This window comes from Narcine bancroftii, chromosome 6 (assembly GCF_036971445.1).
Source record: "Narcine bancroftii isolate sNarBan1 chromosome 6, sNarBan1.hap1, whole genome shotgun sequence".
NCBI classification, from domain to species: domain Eukaryota; kingdom Metazoa; phylum Chordata; class Chondrichthyes; order Torpediniformes; family Narcinidae; genus Narcine; species Narcine bancroftii.
In genome coordinates this window covers 124,606,641-124,633,780 of record NC_091474.1, presented here as the reverse complement: position 1 = coordinate 124,633,780, position 27,140 = coordinate 124,606,641, and the positions used below count along the sequence as shown (strand labels likewise).

The 27,140-nt window shown below is 41.3% G+C and overlaps 1 protein-coding gene across 1 annotated transcript in view; it reads right to left on the bottom strand.

The window, feature by feature from the left end:
* Positions 1-26,557, bottom strand: part of gfral (GDNF family receptor alpha like) — a 65,912-nt gene extending 39,355 nt beyond the window's left edge. The window contains exons 1-10 of the mRNA XM_069888095.1: positions 26,334-26,557; positions 26,037-26,117; positions 23,494-23,585; positions 15,452-15,595; positions 14,214-14,384; positions 12,694-12,846; positions 11,688-12,086; positions 11,490-11,561; positions 2,190-2,523; positions 961-1,217 (exon numbers count right to left, since the gene is read on the bottom strand). Coding sequence (XP_069744196.1) covers positions 961-1,217; positions 2,190-2,523; positions 11,490-11,561; positions 11,688-12,086; positions 12,694-12,846; positions 14,214-14,384; positions 15,452-15,595; positions 23,494-23,585; positions 26,037-26,117; positions 26,334-26,557 — 1,927 coding nt within the window. The remainder of the gene's footprint in view (positions 1-960; positions 1,218-2,189; positions 2,524-11,489; positions 11,562-11,687; positions 12,087-12,693; positions 12,847-14,213; positions 14,385-15,451; positions 15,596-23,493; positions 23,586-26,036; positions 26,118-26,333) is intronic.
* Between the last annotated feature and the right edge of the window lie 583 nt (positions 26,558-27,140).

Below are 27,140 nucleotides of genomic sequence, written 5' to 3'. Positions count from 1 at the left end.
TCATTGTAACAGATAAGGGAGACCAACCCGACAACGAGCGTTGAATCTTATCAAGGAATACCCAGAAATTCTCTTTCACTAAGTTTTTATAACTTTTCGGAATTGTAATTGCTAAATATTGGAAATGCTCTTTCACTATTTTAAACAGAAAATTAGAATAACTTTTTGAGGGGAGAAATTCACTCTTATCTAAGTTTAATTCATAACTTTAAAACTGACTGAATCTATCAAACAAAATTAATATATTTGGTATAGAAATTTCAGGATTTGAAACAAAAAGCAGCAAATCATCTACATGAAGTGATACTTTGTGTTCAATTCCTCCTCTAATTATCCCATTAAATTGTTTTATAACTGGAAGAATTAACAATTTCTGTATGTTCCGGTCGTTCATTGCCTGTTCTCCGGGGCGTTGCCAGTGGTTACACATTATTGATTTTTAAAAATTATTTTATGAAGTAACCTTGATTAGAGGGAAGAGTTAAATTTAATTTTAGTTCTTAGGTCTTTTTTAAAAATTTCCTTTATTTTATACAAGTTATTTCAACAAATGGGTTGAACATTGTCGCAGAGATTATTTCAATCAAATGTTTTTGAGGCATTACAAGCAATTATTGATATCGTTTTATTGACTTTTTTCATTGTTTTTTTTCTATGTGCTTACTTGTAAACAAATGAATTTTTATCTAATTGTCAATTCTGTATTTATGCTTATATGTTAATAAAAATATTTTAAAGAGAAAAGAAAGTTGAACATGCACCAATGGCAAATGGTCCAGACATTAATTTATAACACTATATCCTTCCCTTTTGGTTGGATGCTACTTTCTGCCAACATATTAACTTAGCTCACTTGCTTCTCATAATTTGAAGCCAATGAAACCACAGTGGGGCAATGTATTCAAGATGGGAGGCCAGAACTATGTGGAGAAAGTGGCAATGAGTAGGAGTATAACTTACTGAAACATGCTTGATGATTTAGCATGTACTGGAAGAGCTGACACAGTGGTTGCTCTTCTCTCATCACACCATGGCACGTGCATTGCACTTGAAGGAGAGTACCTCGGGTACTAATGTATGCTGCCATGCACTCCATGTTAGCCTTGCATCTCCATTCATCCCAGTTAAGCCCAGAGAGACAGCTCAGATCATATTCTTGAATGCACATTCCTGTCAAGTGGCCCCAACACTTGGTTTGAAACAAATCATATCTGGTTCTGAAAGTACAAATTACATATTGTTAGAAACATGCCACTGCTGTTTTGTCTGCATTAGATGGTGAAAAGTCTCAATCAGTACAAATTAGTCTCCTCACATCATTTTGTGTACAAAGGTGCTCCTTGGTTTCACTGGCTCTAACCTTAAGTTTGAAACACTGTGCTTTTTACCAGAGTCATACAGCTCAGAAACAGGCCCTTCCATCCAATCTGTCCATGGCAACCCAATTTGCCTGAGTTTGACTGATATCTAATCACACCTGTCCCAATGTCTGACAGAAAAGATGGATTTGATGAGGTTTCCTTTACCCTGTCCCTCTCTCCTCCACCTTCTCTCCAACTGAAGTGAACTTATTTTCTCTCTTTCCTATTTCTGATGAAAGGTCCTGAATCTGAAAGGACCCAAAACATCTCTTTCCATCATTTTATTTCAGATTTCCAGCATCTGCAGTTCTTGAATTTCATAATCTCTTCATCCAATTCATTGAGCTCTTTCAGCTAGTTCCCCAAAATGTGATTGAAAGCAAGCAAGCACAGATGATGGAAATGTGAAATTAAAACTGAAAATACTAAAACTACTCAGCAGGTCAGGCAGCATCTGAGGGAAGAGGAACAGAGTTTAGATTCAGGTCGGTGACTTTTCATTAGTACTTTCATGGCACCTGAAACATTAATTCTATTTCTTTGCAGATACTAATGGAGTAATTGCTGTTTTGATGTCAGACAAGGAAAATTTGAGAGATTATTCAGTAATTACAGTTCCAGCCACCATGGTTCAAATCCGACGCTGTCTGTAAGGATGCCTTCCCTATGTCTGTGTGAGTTCCTCCGAGTGCTCTAGTTTACCGCCACCCTCCAAAATTCTACGAGATTTGTAGGTAAATTGGTGTATTTGGGCAACAAGGGCTTGTAGACCCTAATGGCCCATTACTGTGCTGTAATACTAATGATGATCTGGGCATGTGTACTAACCTGCAAACATCCTCAGAGAGGCACTGCTCCCTCAGATGCAGGCATGTCGGTGTGGTATCCATATGATTGGCACAGGAATTGTTGTGAAGGGTCTCCTTTGCCTGCAGACAAAGTTCATCAGATGGATCGCACCCACAGAACACTAACATCTGAGCAAAGTCTGGCGAGATCATGGTGTAAAAGGATCGAATTGCTCTGTGACAATCCTCAAGGTTGCACTGCTTCCGAGATCGAGGACATGCCTTCTTTTGAGGAGTTAAGTGTCTGTTGCACACATCTTGGTCCTTAATGCATTGCTCAGTTACTTTCAAGCAGGACACGGAATGCTTCTGCTCTAGATGCAAACAGACGGCAGTTAGAAAACCAGCAAGGGAGAGAAAGAAAAGGCTGCACTTGGGATCTCAGTTTCACTGGGAACTCCAGCATTTATTGTCCAGATCAGATTTCACTTTGAGGACATGGTGGTGTGCCACCTTCTTAGACCACTGCAATCCTTCCTGGGAAGGTGTGTTTTTTGGGTGGTGTTCATGAATGTGGACCAAGAGCAATGAAAGTCCTCTGTATAAGACAAAAGAAATGCTCCTGGAGCCCTAGAACTGTACTAAATATGGAATGCAGTTGGAAGAGACACACAGGGGGATGCAATTTAGTGAATTGAATCTGTTTTATCATTCAGTTAGATCTTGGTTGAATTATATCTGAACCACCCTCACACACCTTGATTCCAGAAACCTGCATATACCCACCTAATAACCTTTTGTCAATTGTCTACTACATCCAGTGCTCCTGTTTTGGCCCCCTCTACATCAGAGAGACTGGAAGCAGACTGGGAGATCATTATGTTGAGCACTTTATCTCTGTCCATTGCAATAGTGAGGAATTCCCAATGGCAACCCCTTCCAATTCCCCGCCCCGTTTCTATGTCGACATGCTTGCCCTTGGTTTCATGCACTGTCAGACTGAGACCACCTGTGAATTGGAGCAACCGCACCACATATTGTGTCTGGGCACCCTCCAACTGGATGGTATTAATGTCAAATTTTCTGCTTCTCCCCATCCCTCCCCTTCCCCTTCATCTCCTTTCCTTTAGCTCCCTCTCTTTCTTTTCCTTTCCCTCTTTCTTCTTTCCTCCAGATCCGCATTCACAAACCTAACCCCATTCCCGATCAATTCTCACCTTACCTCTCCCGTTTTCCTACTCATGTCCTTTTGCCTGTTGGTCTCTGCTTCTCCCCTCCCCTTTCTTCCTTCCTCCACAAGCCTTTTTTTCCAGACACCTGCCTGCTTTTAGCTCATATCACGACGAAGGTCTCAGGCCCAGAATGTTCGTTACATATGTTTACCAACTATGGATGCTGCATCACCTGCTAAATTATAATTGTGTTTCCTTTCCTTCTGTCAGTGTTTTAGAGATCAATAATGCTGTATTTTACAAATGGAAGGTATGTGGAAGAGTGTGATTCCTCCCGATGTTTTACTAGCCTCAGCCTTGTCATTCAAAGTAATGTGGAAACGTTACCCTGCAAAATTCGGATGAAATATGATAATATTAGTCAATGTCTAGCTGTTACTACATCAGTGGTTCTCAACCTTTTTCTTTCCACTCACATCCCACTTTAAGTAATCCCTATGCCACTGGTGCTCTGTGATTGGTAAGGGATTACTTAAGGTGGGATGTGAGTGGGAAGGTTGAGAATCACTGCTCTAGACCCAATTGTTACTGAAATATTTTACTTGAGAAAAATTGTCATTGGCCCATTTCCTTTGGAGTTATGAAACCATGCACATAACGAGTCAATTAGGGATGATTAAAACTGGTATTCAAACCTTTTCTTTCCACTTACATCCCATCTTAAGCAATCCCTTACTAATCACAGAGCACCGATGGCATAGGGATTACTTCAAGTGGGATGTGAGTGGAAAGAAAAAGGTTGAGAACCACTGCTCTACATACTTTAAGTGACAGTTCAACTAGTATCTGATTTAGAATGAACCTGGTACTCTTAAAATGCCATTGATAAAAGATTTCCGACCCACGAGTCCACGCCGCCCAATTAACCTACACCCCCTGATACATTTTGAATGGTGGGAGGAAGTCGGAACCCCCCAGGGAAATCCAGGCAGACATGGGGAGAAGGTACCAACTTCTTGCAGACAGCGTGGGTTACAAACCCCAGTCCCAATCCCTGGCACTGTAAAGGTGTTGTGCTAAATGCTTCGCCAACCATGCTGCCCAAATATTGAGTACTTTCTTGCAGTCCACATTTAACTCCACTTTTCCTGTTCTTCATTGTTCCCCTATGCTAAGCATGCTGTCAGAAAAGAAAAGACTTTAATTGTATTGTCAATCATTTATCAATGCACATGGTCAGGTGATCACAGGAAGCAAACAATGAGCTTCAGGAGGGACTCAATGGGTGATGGGTTCACCCTACAACACCAAGAGTTTTATTCTTGGCTTCCAAATGAACATTCCTTTGGGTAACCACTAAAGTGCTTTGTGAAAGGTTCCTTACAAAAGGATAAAGGTACCTGGAGTCTGCCTCAGGCTTTAGACCCATGGGTTGATGCCACCACCTTTCACTCAGTGCCAGAGTTTCACCCTACTTCAGCCTGTATCCGTTTCGGTTCAGTGTTGCGGGTGAACTACCTCTGAGACAGAGGCAACATGGTTCTGAGGAAGAAAACCAATGAGCTTGCTGGGCAAATCCTCCACAGTCCTGCTCAGAAACCGATCAGGTGGCAGACTATATGCAATGCACAAGGAAGGTCTGAGCGAAGCATGCGATGCATGAGACAACATGCACAGTCCGATCTGTCCACAGTCTAATCCCCGTACACTCAATAAAATCATCAGTTAATTGCTAACCTCCAGGGGACATTATCTAAGTAAATCAAAATCAGAATCAGAATTTATTATCATGAAGAAATCACAAAATTCGTTGTTTTGTGGCAGCATCATTAGTGCAAACATTCAGATAAACCACCTTACAAAATTAAATAAAATTAGTGTACAAAAACTCAAAGAAAGACAGTGTCTTTTGTTCACTGATCGTTCAGGAATCTGATGGCTGCGGGGAAGAAGCTGTACTTGAGCCGCTCATCTTTAGATTCTTGTACCTTTTCCCCGATACTAGCAGAGTGAAAAGTGCATGGCCTGGGTGGTGGAGGGTCTTTGAAGATAGGGGCTGCTTTCCTAAGACATCACCTCTTGTAGATGCCCTTGATGGAGTGAAGTCTGGTGCCTGTGATGTTGAAGGCCGAGTTAACAACCCTCTGGAGTTTTTTCTTGTCCTGAGCATTGGACCTCCTTACCAGACAGTGATGCAACCATTCAGAATGCACATGGTCAGGTGATCACAGGAAGCAAACAATGAGCTTCAGGAGGGATTCCACGATACACCTGCAGAGGTTTTTGAGAGTCTTTGGTGACATACAGAATCTCCATACACACCTCACAATATCTTGCAGCTGGAAAGCCTTTTTCATGATTGCACGACATGAAGGCTCCAGGACAGGTTCTCGGAGATGTTGACGCCAAGGAATTTGAAGATCTTGACCCTCTCCACTGCTGAGCCCTTGATGAAGACTGGGTTGTGTTCCCCTGACTTCCTCCTGAAGTCCACAATCATCTCCATGGTTTTACTATCATTGAGCACAGGTTGTTGGTGTGATACCACTCAAAGAGCTGATTGATCTCCCTCCTGTACACTTCTTCATTGCCATTTGTGATTCTGCCGACAACTGTGGTATCATCGGCAAACTTGTAGATAGCATTGGAAATGTGCCTGACCACACAGTCAAGGGTGTATAATGAGTAGAGCAGTGGCCTAAGCACACATTCTTGGGGTGTGCCTGTATTGATAACCAGTTTGTAGCTTCTTGACCAGCACGGAGGGTATAATGGTGTTGAAGGCTGAGCTGTAGTTGATGAAGAGCAGTCGTAAGCATGAATTGCTGTTTTCAAGTTGAGTGGGGAGCCAGCGATATTACATCTGCTGTGGAGCAATTGTGATGAAAAGCAAATTGCATGTTAATTGCAGGTCCATGTTAATTCTGGCCATGACCAGCCTCTTAAAGCTTTTCATTTCAGTAGACGTTAGTGCTACTGTGCAGTAGTCATTGAGGCAGCACACACTACTCTTCTTGGGTACCGGGACGATTGATGGCCTCTTATGTAGCAGGTGGGAACCTCTGGCAGCAGCAATGACAGGTTGAAAATGTCTGTAAACTCTCCAGTTGATTCTGATTTTGAAGAGAAAACTAACAGGAATGTGTAAACTTCACCGTGCACATTTCCCATTCCGGTCGCACACAAATCCTGACTTGGAAATGCATCACGTTCCATTTTTGTCTCTGGATTGAATCCTGGAATCTCATCTCCAAGAGCACTGTGGGAACAGCCCCACCATTAAAGCAATAGCAATCCAGGAAGATGGCTCGTCACCAAGAAAGGCAATCAGAATTAGGTAATAATGGCTAGTCAATGGCCTAGATGCCCCCAAAATACAGATTTTTGTTTAAATTTATTGTAGTAGGAAGGATTAAATTTCACAAATGCATTACTGCATCAATTTTGAAGGCAATCTCATTAAAAAAATCCTGCATTGAATAACCAGCAAATCTTCACATCTGACACGGAATGACAGGTATGCCGTTAGAAAAGGGGAGCACGAGACATTTCCCTTCAGGATATGGAACCTATGGAATTTTCCCCCTCAGAAGATAGTTGGGACAAAGCCGATGCATTCTGGGAGGAGGGATTTATAATGATAAAGGGTCCAGGGGATAGGAGGGAAGCTGGAACATGCCTGCTCAGCCCTAATAGCCCTCGATTCCTGCTCCTGTTTGTTTCTATCACTAGGGAGTTGGGGGCAGGTAATTGCCTGAATTAAACGTTAGATGAGATGCAAGGGAGTCATTCCTGAGTGAGATTTATTGAGATACATGTCCATGTTCATTTATTGGTTTAATCCGGTGGTTAGCAACCCTTTTTTTCACCCACAGACTCACTTACCACGGACCTCTGATAACAAGCCATAGACCACCAATGAGGGTGGGTGCCGTTGGAAAACTCAAGCATCTTCCTTTGGGATTTGGATATTTTTTGAGGAATTTCCATTTTTTGTTGACAAATTGTCCACTTGCTCTGCACACTCTCGTTTATGGCATGGATGACATTTGTCCTTGCCACATTAGCTCGGACCACAGGGTGAGAAATACTGGTTTAATCCATTGGAATCACTGAATATTTAAATGACAGGAGGAGGCTCTGTTTGTGTGAAATGAATAAAAATCTCCCCAATATATCTGACCTGCTCTGTGGCCCGATGGGTCTTTGGATCTACATTATATCCAGGGATTTCTTACTAGTGGTGAGCGTTTATGCCTTGACCACTCTATCAGGCACTGAGTTCCATAACCTCATTACCTTCTGGCTACAAAGTCCTTCTTCATCTCTCATGTAATCCTATCTCTCACTTTGGACCAGCCCTTCGGCTGTTGACCTCTCACATAATAGAGATACATTCTTCGTCTGGCCAGGCCGCCCATAAAATATTATGAATCTTAATGAAGTTTCCCTCTGTTCCAAGGGATTCAAGCTCAGCCTTTGCCATCTTTCCTTGCAGCTAATATTTTCCTTCAGGCTTTCCAAAGGTTGTGAATATCAAATATCCTTTGTTTTGAAAGAGAGCAAAGAAGAACTTCTTCATTGAGGTCCAATGAACTGAGGTCTTCTGAAAGTTCAAGCAGATTTTTAAAGATTGGGCTCGGACATATGATGGGATTTAACTGATGTGCCACAACTTAATTTCATTTACATTATTAGTATGTAAGGGTGTTATAGGGTCAATCAAACCATGTGATTTTCAATGCTGAATCCAGCAAAAATCCAGTGATCAGTTGTCAAATTCCAAAGTTCAGCATCTGGTTTGCCTGGTGCTGATTTTCCTCCAGTACTAGGGCTAGATTTTCAACACCCCCTGAACTCACAAAACTAGATCCTCAGTTCCACACTCCACATGCGTGCCAGGTTCTCGTTTCTATGCTCCGTTTGAATTCTCTGCACTCTGCTCCCTTGAAGCTCACCAGGTTCACTGGAAAATTCATTATACTATTCAGTAACACTTAAAATGATTTAAAAGTGCATTGGAGTATTGAATGGAATTACTTCCAATAGTCTGGAAAATTTGTCAGCCTGACCCTGCCAAAGTCTTTCACTTATGCCTGATTATCAGAATTTTAATTTGTAACCTTTATTCTCAAGAATAATTACAATAATGGCTCAATGCTGGGAAAACTGAAGACTAATTATTGATTTCTCATCACGCTTCTGGAGGCACACCAACACAAAGGCAGGAGTATAACGTACAAAGTAGATTGACATTCTCACTGGTTTCACTGGTCAAGCAAAAGGTTTGCTTCCTGAAAAGAAATTGGGGATTCAAACTGGACACAAAGATCATTTCAGATTTACTGCATCATGTACGAGAAACATTAAATTAACTTTTATTGAATTTGGCATGTTTAACCACATAGAGTACCTCTGGGCCAAGCTTTCAGGTTGACTGCACATTTTGCACAATAAATGTGAGGAGCTCACATGGTCACCAATTTGACAACCAAAGGAGAGCTCACAGGCTTTCTTAATAAGTGCAGCCATGCTGCATTTTTGAGTCGCAAGCGTAAACTCGCCACAAATGGAACAGAATGTATCGCAGCTGTCGAGACATTGACGAGACATTTCTGCTGCATTGAATCTTCCTGAAGACAATAAATCCTATTGTTAAGTACACTCACTAGGCTATTGCCTAAAGAAAATGTATATTAACATGCATTCAATCTGTATCAATGTAATGCACAGCATTTGTATATGTGAGCTGCTTTTATAGCCTGCTGCATCTTTCCTGACTAAACAAGCTCAGGCCTAAGACAACATTTACATAGCACCTGTACAGAGTGCATGCCCAGGCTTACTTGGACTGACCAAAACTGCTTGCTTTGTTTGTAATATACTAGTAGACTTAAGATATGACAATAAATCACAAAACAAGTTATATCTAAACAATAGTATGTGATAGGAAAGATTTGAGTTGATTTTCATGATTAGCAGCCCAAAATCCATAAAATGTACCCAAACATGTTCAGGAAGCAAAATCTTCATTGTCCAGTGTTTTTTGTAAGAATTTAACTCAGAGTAATGGAGTTTTGCCCACATCAGGAGTGTATTCTTCAATGCCTGCCTATTTAAATGTTTGTCTAATTGCATCTAATACTTGTTAATTGTATCTGATTACACCTCCTTCCCTGGCACTTTGTTCCAGACATTAACCACTCTCTGTAGGGGGAAAAAATCCACTTCAGATCCCTTTTAAAACTCCTTTCTCTCATCTTAACCATGCACCCTCTTGTTTCTGACTCCTTCACCATTAGAGGTAAGATTCCAAGCATCCGCCTTACCTTTGCTTCATCCTTCGCTCCAGGGAGAAACACAGCCACCCTGAATAATCTCTTCCCATTACTAAAGTCAACACCCAGTTGAATTTTCCCTGCATTCTCTCCAACTTCTAACCCTCCAAGATGTAGCCTCACCTCATTCGATTATGGTGCCAAATGTTGGATAAGGTGAAATCTAAAGCAGAATTAAAAGCTCCCAGGCAGTCCAATGAGCTAGCTGAGATGATATTATGCATTATCTTTTATAGCCTTAACATAACATAGTGTCTCTCAACAATGGAATCTAGAAGGATGAAAGGAGACTTGATAGGGGTCTACAAGATTATGAGAGGCATAGATAGGGTGGGCAGCCAGCACCTGTTTCCCAGGGCAGGAATACCAAACACAAAAAGACATGTGTACAAAGTGAAGGGAGGGAAATTTAGAGGAGACATCAGGAGTAAGTTTTTTTTTAAAATCGCAGAGAGTTGTGGGTGCCTGGAATGCTGTGCCGGGGTGATGGTGGAGGCTGAAATGTTAGAGGCACTTAAGAGACTCTTAAAGGCCTATCTCACTGGCAGAGACGTCACCACGACTGCCACAACTGAAACTCGGGTGACTCGAGATGGCTTGCGCTCTCAACAAGGCAACATCTCCATCAGTCGCGGCAACTAATGTTGTCTGTGACTGGGGAGATGTCTCCACGACCACTCCGTGGCATTGCCGCGACTTCTCCTCAGTCTCCTTGGTCTCCAGCAGGTCGTGGCGATGTCGCAGAGAGGTCACGACAATGCCGCGGAGAGGTCGCGGAGATGTCTCCCCAGTTGCAGACAACATTAGTCTCCGCGACTGATGGAGACATCACGGAGACATCGCAGAGACCTGCTGGAGACTCGCAAAAAGTCTCCAGAAAAATTGAACATGTTCGATTTTCCAGCAACTTCCTGGAGACCCAGCTAGTCTCCAGGAGACGTCGCGAAGACTCGAGTCTCCAGCAGGTCTCCGCCTAGTCACCAGGCTAGTGAGATACCCCCATTAGGCACGTGACTGGAAGAAAAATGGAGGGTTATGAGGTAGGGAAGGTTTAGTTTTTTTTAAAGAATACATTGAGGGTCGAAAGGACTGTACTGTGCTGTAGTGTTCTAAGTAAAAGCTGTGACCCTGATTATAGGGCAATGTAGATCCATATAACCATATAACAATTACAGGCCATCTCGGCCCCTCTAGTCCGTACTGATTTAAGTGATCTCCTCTAGTCCCACTTGCCTGCTCCTTGTCCATAACCCCCCCAAATCCCCTCACCAATCCATGCACTTATCCAACCTTTTCATCAATGACAAAATTGACCCTGCCGCAACCACCTGTTCTGGAAGGTCATTCCCCTCAGCCTCCACTCTGAATGAAGAAGCTCCCTCTCATGTTACTTCTAAATTCTTGCCCTCTAACCCTTATGGCCCCAATCTCACAAGGATAAGAGCCTATTCACATCTACTCTATCTATCCCCCTCATAATTTTAAATACCTCTATCAAATCCACTCCCCCCCCCAACCTTCTACGCTCCAATGCTCCCAGTCTACTCAATCTTTCTTTGTATTCTAGATACTGCAATCCAGGCGACATTTTCGTGAACCTTCTCTGAACCCTCCAATGATTTTTTTTTGTCTGACCTTTAAGTTCGTCTATCAGGAAAAGTGGCTACATCAGATGGAGACAGTCAACAAAACCGATGAAAGTTTGACATTACAGCCAAGCAAAGAAACATTGGGATCAAGAAAGATTTCCTGGCTATGGATTATGTATAAAGTTGGATCCTCAAGGGCGAATTTGCTAATGTCTGATCCTAGCAGACAAGTGTCTCTTACTTTCATTACTGTATTCAGAAAGTGTAGTGGACTCTGTGGTTGATTTTCTGCCCATCAGGAACTCAGCTGCACCTGCGATAGAAACAACAGTGAAAATAAACGGCATCACGTAGAAAAGCTGGCCGAGAAATGAACAGCGGATTCACGTCATGCAGGAATCAAAGCTCAAAGGCTTAGAAGGTCAGTTCTTGCCCCCACCAGGAAATCTCTCTTTCCTTCTTTCCTCACTGCTTGCGTTGACTCTTCTTTGTGCAATTTGTACACACGCATTGTTGGAAAGGCTGGTTCGTATTGTCAAGCATTTTCGACTTCCATGCATTGAGCAGCTGCAGCCGGAAAGCTTTGTCTGCTTCAGTGCTTTCCAAGCCGTTAGACACTGCCGGCCTACTGCTGGGATGCTGCAGTTATCTTTCTTGGGCCGACACATCTTCTTAAACTTTGCGTAAATGGCACCACAACTCGTGGACCGTAGACAGCTGCGCCTTGCCACTGGACACTCGTTGTCCTTTCTTTTGCTTTTATTTCTACTCAGCATTCTTAAACGTTGTTTCCATTCTTGTGGCAACACTGGGCTAATGGAAGGGGCCCTGGACTGTTCTGCAGGGAAGAGAATAAATGTTCAAATGCCAAACGCAACTAAAAGGTTATCTAAAACACATGAATACATTGCATTGATAACTTTGATGCACCTGTTTAAGATCTTAGACATATTGGCTTAAAAAGTTTCTTCTTGATTTCCCCTTCCAAAAGGCAAATTCTGCCATATTTAAAGAACAAGAAAAGGACATTTGTTTAAGTAACTTCACCTGTTTTCAGTTAATCCCAATTTGACTTCTCAATCATTCTTTTCTTCAAGACTTATCCTTTTAACAACCACCTTTTCCTCATAACTTGTTCCATATGTATATTTATCGCCCTTGATATGAAATGAACTTTGCTGAATTCCCTATTTACTCTCTCACTTTGCAGAGTTTTCAGCTGCGGTGTGCTTTTTTTCCCCCCCAGATTGGTGCTGTTCCAGAATCAACACTTATCCAAGCTTCTGCTAAGTCTGGTCTGCAATTCTTAACCAGGTGTTAATTCTTTGCAAATCCATAACCTCATTTTTCCATTTGATAGGGGTTTCAAAAAAAATAGTCGTATGCCAGTCTGTTTGCAAGTGCATTGATCCCTCCTCATTATGCATTTCTGTGTGCTGCATTACCTTCTTGGCTGCTGCACTGTGTTCCAAGTTGTCCGAAAAAGTTGCATGATTTATCTTTAAGACAGCTGCACTCTTTAAATGCTGGGTAAATGGTGGTTAAGTACTGAAGAGTCACATTACAACTGTTGTGATCCTTCACTGTGCAAGCATCACCTGCAATGCATTAAAAGAATAATATATTTGAGGATTTTTTTTAAAGATTTGCCAGAATTGGGATGATTTAGTATGACTGAATTATTCATAGCAACAATGGTTCAAATTACAGCTATGGAAATGACCCAAACATGTCCATGTTTTCAATTTTTACCAGTTCTGTGACGTTGCCTTCAGAAGACTCTTTCCATATGAAATATTTCTTTTGGAGAAGGTTCTATAGATTGCTTACTTTATTGTTTCCTTATTTTTTCCATCTCTCAAATCAAGAACAAGTTAAATAAAATGCAATCAATTTCCCTATCCTGTCATTAAGTTAGCACCAGTCAAACCTCATCTGGAACAAGCTCAGAGAAATAGCAAACGTAATTCTTATCAGTAAGAAGTCCTCATCTATCTTAAGGAAACGGCAGCCGGGCCTGTGGAAGATATTTGCTCTGGTTTAAGGATTGTAATAACTGTATTTGAATGATACAAGGCTATGACATAAGAGGAGATATAGGCTATTCAGCCCATCAAGTCTGCCCCGCCATTCAATCATGAGCTGATCCATTTTCCCACTCAACCCCACTGCCCCATATCCTTTGCTACCCTAACTAACCAAGAACCTATCTCTAATTGTCTTCCCACAGAGATGGTTGTCACATTCAATTGTCATTTTCAGCCTATAGGTCGATTTAACACTTTCGTCCTGCTCCATCTTCAGATTGCGATGGCTGCTGCCTCCCTACACCAGAGAACTAGGTTCAATCCTGACTTCTGGTGCTCTCCGTTTGGAGTCTGCATGTTCTCCCAGCCATCACATGGGTTTCCCACTTTCCAAAGACAAATGGGTTGACTGGTTAATTGGAAACTGCAAGTTTTCCGAGTGGTAGGGGCTGGGCAAAGCTGAAGAGAATGTAAGAAGGGTAAAAACTGGGATAAATGTGAATGGGTGGTTAAAGTTAAAAACAATGCTGGAGCAACTCAGCAAGTGAAACTGGGTACTTTATACTGCAGTAATAAAGATACATATCCAACGTTTCAGTCTTGAGCCCTTCATCAAAGTATAGACAAATGTCGGCAGGCATCCAAAGAAAAGGGTAAGGGGTGAGGTGTGGGGGGAGGAGCATGGTCGCAAAGGCAAGAGATCATAGGTGGAGAAGGGAGGGAGGGCACTGCAGCAAACGGGGGGGGGGGGGGGGGGGGAGGAGGGATGGCCTGGTGAATAGAGAGGGAAAGGTTGTGGAGAGCTGAGGGAAAGAAGTTAGGGGCAATGGAAGGGTGGGGGAAGAGGAGAGCAGGTTAGCAGAAACTGGAGAAGTCAATGTTAATGCCATCCAGCTGGAGATCCCAGTTGGAAAATTAGTGTTGTTCCTCCGATTCACAGGTGGCCTTGGTGGGATGGTACATGAGGCCATGGACAGACATGTGAGCATGGGAGTGTGATGCAGGACTGAAAGAGCTGGTCACTGGGAGGTCCCTGTTACTGGCGCAGACAGAGCGGGAGTATTCAGCAAAGGAATCTCCCACTTGAAAGGCCAGTTTGGACCCCCAAACTGTGGTGAGGGAAGAGGTGTGGGTGCAAATATTGCACCTCCTGTGGCCACAGTGGAAGGTGCTGGCTGGGGGGGGGGGGCAGTGATTAGTGGGGAGGGATGAGTGCATGAGGGAGACATGGATGGAGCAGTCCTTAGGCAGAGGGGGAGGAGAGGGGAAGAAGTGTCTGGTAGTGGGATCCTGTTGTGAGTGCTATAAATTCCAGAGAAAATTGTGTTGGATGCAGAGGCTGGTGGAGTGGTGGGTAAGGATAAGGGGAATCGTGTTTGGTTGGTAGTTGCAACAAGACACAATGAGTGGAAAGGGCCTGTTTCCACGCTATCTCTTTCCTTGACTCTGTGACATGTTTGCTCCTCATCGAATTCTACAATAGTTCCCAGCTGGAAACGTACTTTCCCAATGACATTTGGTATTTAGCTCCATCTTGGCAACATTCTTGTGTAATGAAAACAGAGTATGCTGGAAATACTCATCCAATCATATCTGTGGCAAGAGCAATAGATGCAAAGCCCAGGTTGAAGACCCTTCAAGATTCAAAATTCCTTTATTGTCAAGTAATAGTACAGGACATGCAATATTACATGAAATTGCCTTCTGCCTGCTATAATCTAGACAAAAAGTTGTCATTAATACAGACGCTAGTGACGCTTGACGCACACTAGTGATGAGGGCGGGGACAGGGGCTGGTCTGGCAGTGAGCAATGGACGCAAGCGTATGGGATGTACTGGAACTTACTTGGGGGGGAAATCTCATGAAAGCCCCCCTCCCCTGCCTTGGGGCTGACCCTGAATCATTCAATTGGATGAAACAGTGTTCTTCAGTCAAGGGCTGATTAAGCATTGCTTTGTCCATGGAAGATTGTGTTTAGCGGATCTTATAGATTTTTTTCGAGGAGTTACTATTACAGAGTTCTGTGTTGTGTATTGGCTGATGTGTTGTGTGGTTTTGTGTTGGAAAGTGACAGTTTGCCTTAGAGAGCCAAGGTGATGGTGGACTGCTGAGAGAGTGGGAGATGAACTGGGCATGTGCAGATGATCTAGAAATTTCTGGACTTGGAAGACAAACCATCACTGGTTGTGGCAGTGAAGTGGAAGGAGGCCCAAGCAGAGTCATTGACTGGGAGGCAGTTTAGAATGTTGGGCATTTTAAAAGGGATGAACATTCCAAAGGTAGTCAGAAGGATCCGAACCAAGCCAGTGGTTCCTTGCTCTGCAAGCAACACAAGAAGACAACTTCAAATTTTGTGCTCTCTCTCTCTCTCTCTCTCTCTCTCTCTCTCTCTCTCTCTCTCTCTCTCTCTCTCTCTCTCTCTCTCTCAAAGATCTTTTAGCTTCAGTTTACCAAACAAACTGAATTTTGTTTATGATCTTTGCTTCAGTAGAGATCGAAGTTTTGTGACTCTTGTGTGTTTTATGTTTGTTTTGTGTCTAAGTTTTTCTGTGGGCTGCTTGGAAATATAATTTAGACTTTAATTACATATATTATATTTAGGCTGAAGAATTTATTAGTTTTACACTTATAGAAATTTGCATAGAAGCCAGTGGACATTGTTATAAAAGGGGGTGTTTTGAATTAAAGTTTGAAGGTGATTTTTTGTTAATAATGTAACTGTTCATCTTTACCCCTGTGTGATATGCCTTCTTTGTGGTTGCTGGTTTGATCTTGTAACAGTTACCAAGAAAGTAGGTGAAGGAAAGGCTGTGGATGTTGTCTACGTGGACTTTAGTAAGGCTTTTGACAAGGTCCCACATGGGAGGTTAGTTCAGAAGGTTCAGATACTAGATATCCATTGAGAGGTTGTAAAATGGATTTGAAATTGGCTGAATGATTCTTCCTGCTGATCATTGGAACAACTTATAAAAGCTGCTACTCCATCAATTTACCTTACTGTTTCCAACCTTTTTAAATTTTAATTATTAAACTTTATATTGCTGAATTTAACTGGATTAACAATTGTAACTTTCCTTAAAATGGCTACAAGGAGTAACGCTACTAGAAAAGAAGACCTGTGTCTTTGGAGTCTATCATGGATTTGCTTTGACAACATCAAAAAGAATCCTATAGTGAATTATAACAATTCAGAAATGAATTCAGAATTGAATTTGAGGAGATGGATGTGAAACTGAATTCTTTTTAAAAAAAATTTTAGAAGGACATGATAAGCGTATTCAAGATGAGAAGAACTCACAAATGCTTTGGATGGAAGAATGGATGATATGCAAATGTTTGGTAAAAACTTATCAAAGACTAATGAAAAATAAATGCAAGATTATTAATTTAGAAAGCAGAAGCAGAAGAATAACATATGAATTCTGGGCTTGGAAGAGTCAACTGAGAATGGCCAGCCTACTAAATATTTTGCAAATTTTCTGGCTGAATTGTTTGGATCTGCCGTTCTGTTGAATCTTCCAGCAATTGATCATGTACATAGGTTGTTGATTCCTAAAGCAGCTCCCAGTTAGAGACCTCTTTCGGTTATAGTCTACTTTCATGAATTTCAAACTAAGAAGCTTTTACCGTGTGAAGCTCTTCACAGTGGAAGAATTGATTAAAAAGGCCAGAAGATTGATGTCATCGAGGACTACTCATCTGAGGTTAGGAGTGAACATGTTAAATACAAAAAGATTATGTCAGAATGCTACAATCAAGTTTTAAAGCCTGCTCTGCTTTTTCCAGCCTGCCTTTATATTACACTGAAGGACAATTCTAAGAAATGGTTTTATACCATTGCAGAAGCCTAGAAATTCTTGGAAAAATATTTGCCCTACTTAGTAACTGTTTCTCTAATTCTATGTAGCTGATTTACTTCTTGAATATTTTAATGCTTAATTAATAGAATAAGGTTTATGTGAGTTGATGCCTCAGTGTTTATACATTTTGATCAGAGTTTAATTTTGATATTTAAATCATTTAGTTTATCAAATCTTAAGCTCTCTGATACTTAAATAACTATTTAAATTAATATTATAATAGTGTGTTTTCCTTACTTCAAGGTTTTTTCTCTTGCTAATTGGCAATGTGTGGTGTTTTATTATGGAAACAATTCTATATCTGCCTCTGTTCTTGGCATTACCTGCACTAGCTTTATTTTGTCTCATTTGGAAGACATTCAAGGTTTCATTATAATATTGGAGTTTTGCCAGCAGGAATTATTTTGTGAATGGTTAATTTACTTAGCTGCATGCTATCGGTCATTTGATCGGCTTTCTGGCTTTGGGTGGAGGGAAGAATGTTAATATTTCTTACAAAGATGTTTTGGCTTGGTATAATCACACCTATTTTCTGCTACTTCACTTTCAATGCTTATTATGTTTGATACAAGTTCCCTATTTGTTAGCTTCTTATTCTTTAGAGTAAAAATATATCAAGTAAATCAGTTACTTAGTTTTAACGATAAAGGTTTGAATCATCCTGTAAAACAAACAAGATTTTTGCTTATGCTACAAAACTTAAGATTCCAATTATATTTTTGCAAGAAACACATATGTAACAGTGATAAAGTACATCTTTTTAGAAGATGGAAATGACTGCATTTTCACTCATTTCAGGCCAAACCCAGAGGGCTATCAATTTCTATAGACCCTTTGTTCAACATAATGTTGCCTCAGATACAAATTGTGGCATTGTTATTGTGGCAGGGAAATTGTATAATAAATTAATGGTGTTTGCTAATATTTATGCCCCAAATCTACATCACCTTTGTTGACCTCACCAAAGCCTTCGACACCGTGAGCAGGAAAGGGCTTTGGCAAATACTAGAGCGCATCGGATGCCCCCCAAAGTTCCTCAACATCATTATCCAACTGCACGAAAACCAACAAGGTCGGGTCAGATACAGCAATGAGCTCTCTGAACCCTTCTCCATTAACAATGGCGTGAAGCAAGGCTGTGTTCTCGCACCAACCCTCTTTTCAATCTTCTTCAGCATGATGCTGAACCAAGCCATGAAAGACCCCAACAATGAAGACGCTGTTTACATCCGGTACCGCACGGATGGCAGTCTCTTCAATCTGAGGCACCTGCAAGCTCACACCAAGACACAAGAGAAACTTGTCCGTGAACTACTCTTTGCAGACGATGCCGCTTTAGTTGCCCATTCAGAGCCAGCTCTTCAGCGCTTGACGTCCTGCTTTGCAGAAACTGCCAAAATGTTTGGCCTGGAAGTCAGCCTGAAGAAAACTGAGGTCCTCCATCAGCCAGCTCCCCACCATGACTATCAGCCCCCCCACATCTCCATCGGGCACACAAAACTCAAAACGGTCAACCAGTTTACCTATCTCGGCTGCACCATTTCATCAGATGCAAGGATCGACAATGAGATAGACAACAGACTCGCCAAGGCAAATAGCGCCTTTGGAAGACTACACAAAAGAGTCTGGAAAAACAACCAACTGAAAAACCTCACAAAGATAAGCGTATACAGAGCCGTTGTCATACCCACACTCCTGTTCGGCTCCGAATCATGGGTCCTCTACCGGCATCACCTACGGGTCCTAGAACGCTTCCACCAGCGTTGTCTCCGCTCCATCCTCAACATCCATTGGAGCGCTTACACCCCTAATGTCGAAGTACTCGAGATGGCAGAGGTCGACAGCATCGAGTCCACGCTGCTGAAGATCCAGCTGCGCTGGATGGGTCACGTCTCCAGAATGGAGGACCATCGCCTTCCCAAGATCGTGTTATATGGCGAGCTCTCCACTGGCCACCGTGACAGAGGTGCACCAAAGAAAAGGTACAAGGACTGCCTAAAGAAATCTCTTGGTGCCTGCCACATTGACCACCGCCAGTGGGCTGATAACGCCTCAAACCGTGCATCTTGGCGCCTCACAGTTTGGCGGGCAGCAACCTCCTTTGAAGAAGACCACAGAGCCCACCTCACTGACAAAAGGCAAAGGAGGAAAAACCCAACACCCAACCCCAACCAACCAATTTTCCCTTGCAACCGCTGCAATCGTGTCTGCCTGTCCCGCATCGGACTTGTCAGCCACAAACGAGCCTGCAGCTGACGTGGACTTTTTACCCCCTCCATAAATCTTCGTCCGCGAAGCCAAGCCAAAGAAGAAGAAATGTGGATGACTCTGGATTTTTAAAAAAATTTCACTCTTGCCTGATTTGAGTCTTTATTGTATGATGATGGGAGAAGGCTTTAACTGTTTGTTACACCCAGTTTTAGATTATTCATCTCCTAAACCAGCCACTTTGAATAAGTTGGCTTTATTTAATTTTGGGGATGATTTTATTCAGTGGATTAAGTTTCTATATCCACCACCTTCTGTCTGTGTTCTTAATAATTTTCAGCATTCTAAAACATTTAAACTTTAGTGTGGAATCAGACAAGGATGCCCTTTAAGTCCATGGCCTTAGAACCCTTAGCTATTGCTTTTCGAGAATCTAATGATACTACTAGTATTTTAAGGAAGGGTGCTACCCATAACGTTTTGCTTTATGCTGATGAGTTATTGCTACTTATTTCTAATCTTGAGACTTCATTGCCTTCTATGCTTTCTTTAATTTATAATTTTAGTCAGTTTTCAAGTTATAAATTAAATTTACATAAGGCTGAGTTTTTTTTCCTTTGAATAATTTGGCACCAATAAATACTCATCTCCCCGTTAAAATTGTAAGAAATCAATTTACTTATTTGGGTATAACAATTGCCAAGAGGCTATAAAAACTTATTCAAAGAAAATGTTCTCATATTAATCAAACATGTGAGTGGAACAATTATCAAATTGGTCGCCCCTTTTTTTTAATAATTGGTTGGCCAAATCAACCCTATTGAAATGAATATATTACCTCAATTTATATACCTTTTTCAGGCTTTGCCTGTATTTATTCCTGTCTTTTTTTTATTCCCTTGACTCATTCTTGTCTTCTAATATATGGAAGAATAATCATCCTCACCTAAACAAAGTCCATTTACAAAAACTTAAAAAGAATGGATGTTTATCCTTCCCAACTTTAGGTTCTATTATTGGTCAATCAATATACAAAATCTTACATTTTGGTCATATTATATTAACCATGAAGATTGTCCAATATAGGTCTCTTTGGAATCTAATTTTGTTACCAAATTTTCTATTATTTCCCTTCTTGGATCCTCACTTCCTGCATCTTTAAATAAATGAACAGATAACCTATTGGTTAAACATACTTTGAGGATCTGGATACAATTTAGAAAACATTTTGGGTTTTTGATATTTTCTCTTTCTAGTCTTTTTTTTCTAAACCTTCCATGATTGACATATCTTTTAAATAATTGTTATATAGAGAATTTAGGTTAAAATGACTTAAGTTAAAATGTGATGATTAATCATAAACAGGGAAGCCAGAACGGACAGGGAGTTTACTAGCAGTCAAGGACAAAAGGATCTGCTGAATATGTTTTTTTAAACCTATCTTTTCATGGTCATAGTGAGAGACATGCAGGAGACAAAGGATTGATAAGAAGGGTGAGAAACAGAATTTAGTGTATGTAGAGTTCACAGCGTACGTAACGAACGTGATAATTAAAAATGCAGTTATACTTAGAATGCTTTTGTAATACTAACCAATTAAAACAGTATTAATAAGAAGGGGAAGGGCAAACAATAAGGGTATAAAAATCAATGCACTGTATGTATCGGGGCTTAACTGGTGAGAAACCAGTTGAGTCCAACTCTGCAGACTTGTAAATAAAGCTTGTCGTGTCATCAGTTTTAAAGAGACTCATGTGTGAGAAGTTTTATTTCTGACAATAATGGTATCGATTAGGCATTAAATGTTTTAAAGATTTATTTATTGAAGGAAGTCTTGCTTCTTCTGAACAACTGTCAGTTAAATATAGATTTTCCAAATACACATTTTTTTCCGTTATTTATGGATTAGAGATTTTTTTTGCAATCTCAATTACATACATTTCCTATGAGCACTTATAAGAATTTAATAGATGTAATTTTTAATTTACAACCTTTTTATAATGGTTCAATATTTAACATTTATGTCATGTTTCTGCGAAGAAAAGAGGCTCCTTTAGATAAAATTAAAAGAGCCTGAGAATGGGAACTACACCATTTAATCTCTGAAGAAACTTGGAATGTAATTTTCAAATTGGTTAATACTTCATCTTTATGTGATCGCCACTCCCTCCTACAATTTAAAGTAGTCCACAGAGCTGCATGTCCAAAGTCAAATTAAAGGTACTCCCCAACATAGGTCCATGTTCTGTTCTGGATGACCAGTCATAGCCCTCTATTTTTCTTTCATCCATTTGCCTGTCTAAGAGTCTCTTAAATGCCCCTAATGTTTCAACCTCCACCACCGTCCCCGGCAAGGCATTCCAGGCACCCACAACTCTGTGTGTAAAAAAAACTTATCCCTGATGTCTCCTCTAAACATCCCTCCTTCACTTCATAAACATGTCCTCTGGTGTTTGCTGATCCTACCCCGGGAAACTGGTGCTGACTGTCCAACCTATCTATGACTCTCAAAATCTTGAAGACCTCTATTGTCTCCAAAGAGACAAGTCCCAGCTCTGCTAACCTGGCCTCATAAAATTTGTTTTCCAATCCAGGCAACATCCTGGTAAATCTCCTCTGCACCCTCTTCATAGCTTCCACATCCATCCTATAATGAGGTGACCAGAATTGAATACAATACTCTTACCAGAGATTTGTAGAGTTGTAACATGATCTCTCTGCTCCTGGACTCAATCCCCCTGTTAATGAAGCCCAGCTTCCCATAGGCCTTCTTAACTATCCTATTGACCTGTGTGGCAACCTTGAGGGATGTATGGATTTGAATCCAAAGGTCCCTCTGTTGGGGAATTTCTTCACATAGAGAGTGGTGGGAGCATGGAATGAGCTGCCAGATGAAGTGGTGAATACAGGTTTAATTTTAATTTTAATTTAGACAAGTACATGGATGAGATGGGAATGGAGGCATAAACTCGAACATAACACAGAATTTTTAAAAAGTGCAGGATATAGTGTTAAAGACAAAAGTACAGATAAACAGTGGAAGGGTATCGTTTTTTACTAATGAGTTCAATAGTCTGATAACAGCAGGAAAGAAACTGTCTTTAATTTGATTTGTTTAAATTTAGACATTGTAGCACGTTGAATGACTCAAAGACTTGTTGACTAAAGCCAAGGCTTTTATTAACAAAAGACTGGAGCGTAGTACATCGAGGTCGATCATTCCGGACTGACCTGGGTCTGGTTAGGAGTAGCCCTTTATGACCTGCCAGTAGGTGTGGCTATGGTTCTCAGCCAATCACTATCGCTACATGCAAATATATACAAATATATAAAGTGGTGATAGGGTCCCATACTATCACAGACATTCAGCACGGTAACACGTCATTTCGGCCCACAAGTCCATGCCACCCAATTTACACCTCATTAAACTAAAAAACCCTGATAAATTTCAAATGGAGGGAGGAAACCAGAGCCCCAGGGGAAAACCCACACAGAAACAGGGAGAATGTACAAACTCCTTACAGACAGTGGAGGATTCGAACCCACGTCCCAATTGCTAGCCCTGTAAAGTCGTTGTGCTAAATGCTTTGCTAACTGTGCTGCCCATTGAATCTGGTGGTGCGTGCTTTCAAACTTACATCTTCTGCTTGACAGGGGGTTGAGGGGGTGGTGGGGGGGGGGGGGTTATGAGGAGAGAATGATGTGGGTGGAATGAGTACTTTACTATGTTGGCATCACTTCCAGTGAAGCAAGAGTTGATGGAGGGGAGGTTGGTTTGAGTGTTTGGCTGAGATGTGTTCACAACTTTCTGTAGTTGGGGGACTGTGCCATTTTTCCATTTGCACACCATGGTGTGTTCATTTGAAATGCTGCATTTGTACCCCACCTCTACAACACCCTCTAGTAGCTCCTTCTATGGATGCGACACCCTCTGGGTGAACTATACTTCACAAGCCCCTCTAATCGTCACCTCATCTGGTTGTAAACATCTCTGTCATGCGGAACAGCTTCCCATATCTATGTCCCTCATAATTTTATATTCGTTCCCTCTGTTCAATTCCCCCCTCAGTCTCTTGCAATCCAGGGGAAATGGGCCATGCCTCTCCAGTCCCTCCTTGTAACCGAGACATTCCATCCCAGGCAGCTTACCTGCCTCCAGTGCTATCATTTCCTTCCTGCAGTGTGGTAGCCAGAAATGCACACCGCCCTCCTTTTGTGACCCAAACAATGCCTCATAAAGCCTGAATCGAGAAGCATTAATATGGATTTGACCACTTAATGTTACATTCATAATGAACCGTGCCTCTCTTTTCTGTACCATTTTTGGGTCCCCTCTGGAGGTCTCTCTTACAAACTTGAAATCTCATGAGGCTATCAATTTGCAGAGGTGATTGTGAACATTTCAGGACTGTATTAATAACATGAGAGCGTATTACATAATAACACAGGAGGTGTCATAAATAGAGATAGGCTATTTTCATGGCTCCTAAATTGGTCATTAGAAGACCCATATTTATTACCATTAAAGGAACAGATGGTTTCTTTCAAGAAGAGTGTGGCCACAACATTACATGGACATATCAGGAACTGGAATGAAAAAAGAATGTCATCATCTACTTCGAGGGGCAATGAAAAGTATTTGAAAGTTAACTAACAATATGAACACAAAAATGGGGAATGGGCCTATGAATTATCAAATTAAGCTTACAAAAAGGATAAACACATACATACAATAAAATTTCCATGTTGGTCTCTAATGTCCTTGTGTTTTACATTTTATACATAGTAATGAAAGATCTTGGGGTCTGTGTCATAGGGCACAGTGTTGTTGAGAAGTTGTATGGTTTGTTGACCTCATTAACCATGAGGTAATGTTAGTTATATAAAACCTTGATTAGACCCCACTTGGAATATTGTGTTCAGTTCTCATCATCTCATTGCAGGAAAGATATGGAGAGGATGCGGAGGAGATGTACGAAGATGTTGCCTGGATTGGAGGGTGTGCCTCATAAGGAAAGGTTGATTGAACTTGGTCTTTCTACTTGGAGTGGCAGACGATGAAGTTTTACCTGAGAGCAGTGTACAAGAGGCCTTGGATCAGAATCTGAATCACAATTTACTATCATGTACATGATTATGTGGGTGGCCAAGGGCTTATTCCCAGGGCTGAAATGGCTCATGTAAGGGGCATAGATTTAAGGTGGTTGGGAGTAAATGCAGGGGGGAATGTAAGAGGTACATTCTTCACACAGAGGGTGGAGGGGGCTTGGAATGCACTGCCAGAAGTAGCAGTGAGGCAGGGACAATAGGATTTTTTAGGAGATTTAGATGTGTGCATAGAACTGAGAAAAATGAGCGTTATGCAGTAGAGAAATTCTAGGCAGTTGTCAGAGTAGGTTATTAAATTGGCAACACTATGGACCAAAAGGCCTGTACTGTGCTATAAATTTATATGTTCTATGTTTAACAACACTTTGACCAAACTTATCAATCCCAAGTGATCAAGATTTAATTGCATTCCAATTCAGCATCTGTTTTATGTAGATTGCAGAGGATCATGTGACCTCCCTGTCTGGAACCTAGTTGGAAGTTACATCACCTTCCAATCAAACTTGGACTTTGGCCACCCATTAGTGCACACCTTACCGTTGGCTCATTCAAATGATTCAGCATCATCAATGGCCAGACGCTAGCTTCAGAACAATATAAATTCTAACACATGTCTCTTGGTCCTGGCCATGAACACTGCTCCACAACAGTTCACTACTGGGGATGTTGGAGGTGGAGTAGTGGGTAAGGTGGGCTGTGGTACTCCGCTAGATCAGTGTTTGCAGTGTGTACTCCCCGTTGTTACAGGGAATCGGTAGTGTGTTTGAAAGTCCCTGTCTGTGAGTGGTGTACATGTGTGGGAGAATGTGGTAGGGTAAGCAGTCACTGGTATCGAGGACGCTTCTGCCCAATGTGCCTGCTTTAGTATTTAGTATTTAGTCTCCCACCTCACTGACAAAAGACAAAGGAGGAAAAACCCAACATCCACCCCAACCAACCAATTTTCCCTTGCAACCGCTGCAACCGTGTCTGCCTGTCCCGCATCGGACTTGTCAGCCACAAACGAGCCTGCAGCTGACGTGGACATTTACCCCCTCCATAAATCTTCATCCGCGAAGCCAAGCCAAAGAAGAAGTATTTAAGTCTCACACACATAGAGAAAAGGTGTCCACCGGTATCAGAGACCAACCTAAGTCCATTATGAATGTCTATATAATGTATATTTTAAAGATGACAATCAGATAAGATGGGTCACCAATTCCAGCCTGAATTTCATAGTTATATCATTTATCGGGTGTATGAGATGGCCTGCCAAAAAGATGTGTTGACTGAGCTGTTGGGCGTGGCCAGAAGGTGGGTGTTATCTTGGAGCCTCCAGCAAAATGAAGCAAGTTTTAAATTAAAAGTCATTAAAGTGGCCAAGGAATCTACCATTTGCGGTGCTGCAAGGACATTTGACATTTGACATAACTGAGAAGATGGTAAGGGAGTGGAGAAAGAAAAATACCAAAGAAACAATGTTTGCTGAGAAGAGGAATCACTCGTTTTCCAGAGATGAAAAATCACATTGGATAATGGGTACTCGAACAGAAAAAAGATCACTACATAGTCATCCGAAATATAATCAGAGCATATGCACTGACTGGGCAAGTTTGAAGCCAGAGTACAGTAGGGATTTTGAGGCAACAGTAGGCTGGTGCAGCCGTTTCATGAACAGGAAAAATCTGGTAATATGACGAAAAGCAAAAATTTCTCAGAAACTACTAAAAGATCTTGATCATAAACTTATCAGTTTTCAAAAGTTTATTATACATCGACAGCAGAAACACCAGTTTCCATTGGCAAATATCGGAATCATGGATGAAACCTCCATGAATTTCGACATGGTAGACCATAAAATGGTGGAATGGAAAGGTGTTAAGACTGCAAACCAGAAATACAGGACCAGGTTTACCGTGGTGTTATCGTGCATGGCCGACAGGACAAAGTTAAAGCCCATGGTAATCTTCAAACGCAAAATTAAACCGAAAATAACATTGTCACCAGGTGTTTTTGTGCATTTTGATGAACATGGATGGAAGGATGAAAATGGTGTAAAATGTGTGTAACAGGCTGCATAGGCAAAGAATGGCATTTGCTGGTCTGGGATATGTATCGCAGCCATTTAACTGAGAACACTAAAAATAGATGAGCACTAAATAATAGTGTGATTGATGTAATACCAGGTGGTTTGACTTACCTATTGGAACCACTAGATGTCTGCTTCAACAACCCATTTAAAGATCATTCACGTGAAGAATGGAGTAATTGCATGACAAATGCTGAAAAATCCTTTATAAAAGGCAGGGCAATGTCTGCTGCATCATTTGATGTGCTGTGTGATTTTGTGATCAAAGCATGGGACAAAGTGGAAGCAGAGACTATAATAAAATCTTTCAAACAGTGCAGTATCTCTAGAGCAATAGATGGTACAGAGGATGATTTATTGTGGGACACGGATGATGAAGTGGAAGCCGACTCGTCAGATTCAAACTGGGACATGTATGAGACTCCAGATGTACTTGCCGAGTTCTTTGCCTCGGACGAGATAGTGATAGTGATTTTGAAAGGTTTGAGATGTGCTTTCTTTGCTATAAAAATTTATTTCTAATATACAAATTAAAAATTTGTTGGAGGGTGGGGTTTGAGTGGGTTATGGAACAATTGAGTGGTATTTTGAGGAGAATTTTAAGGTCACATTTTTGTAT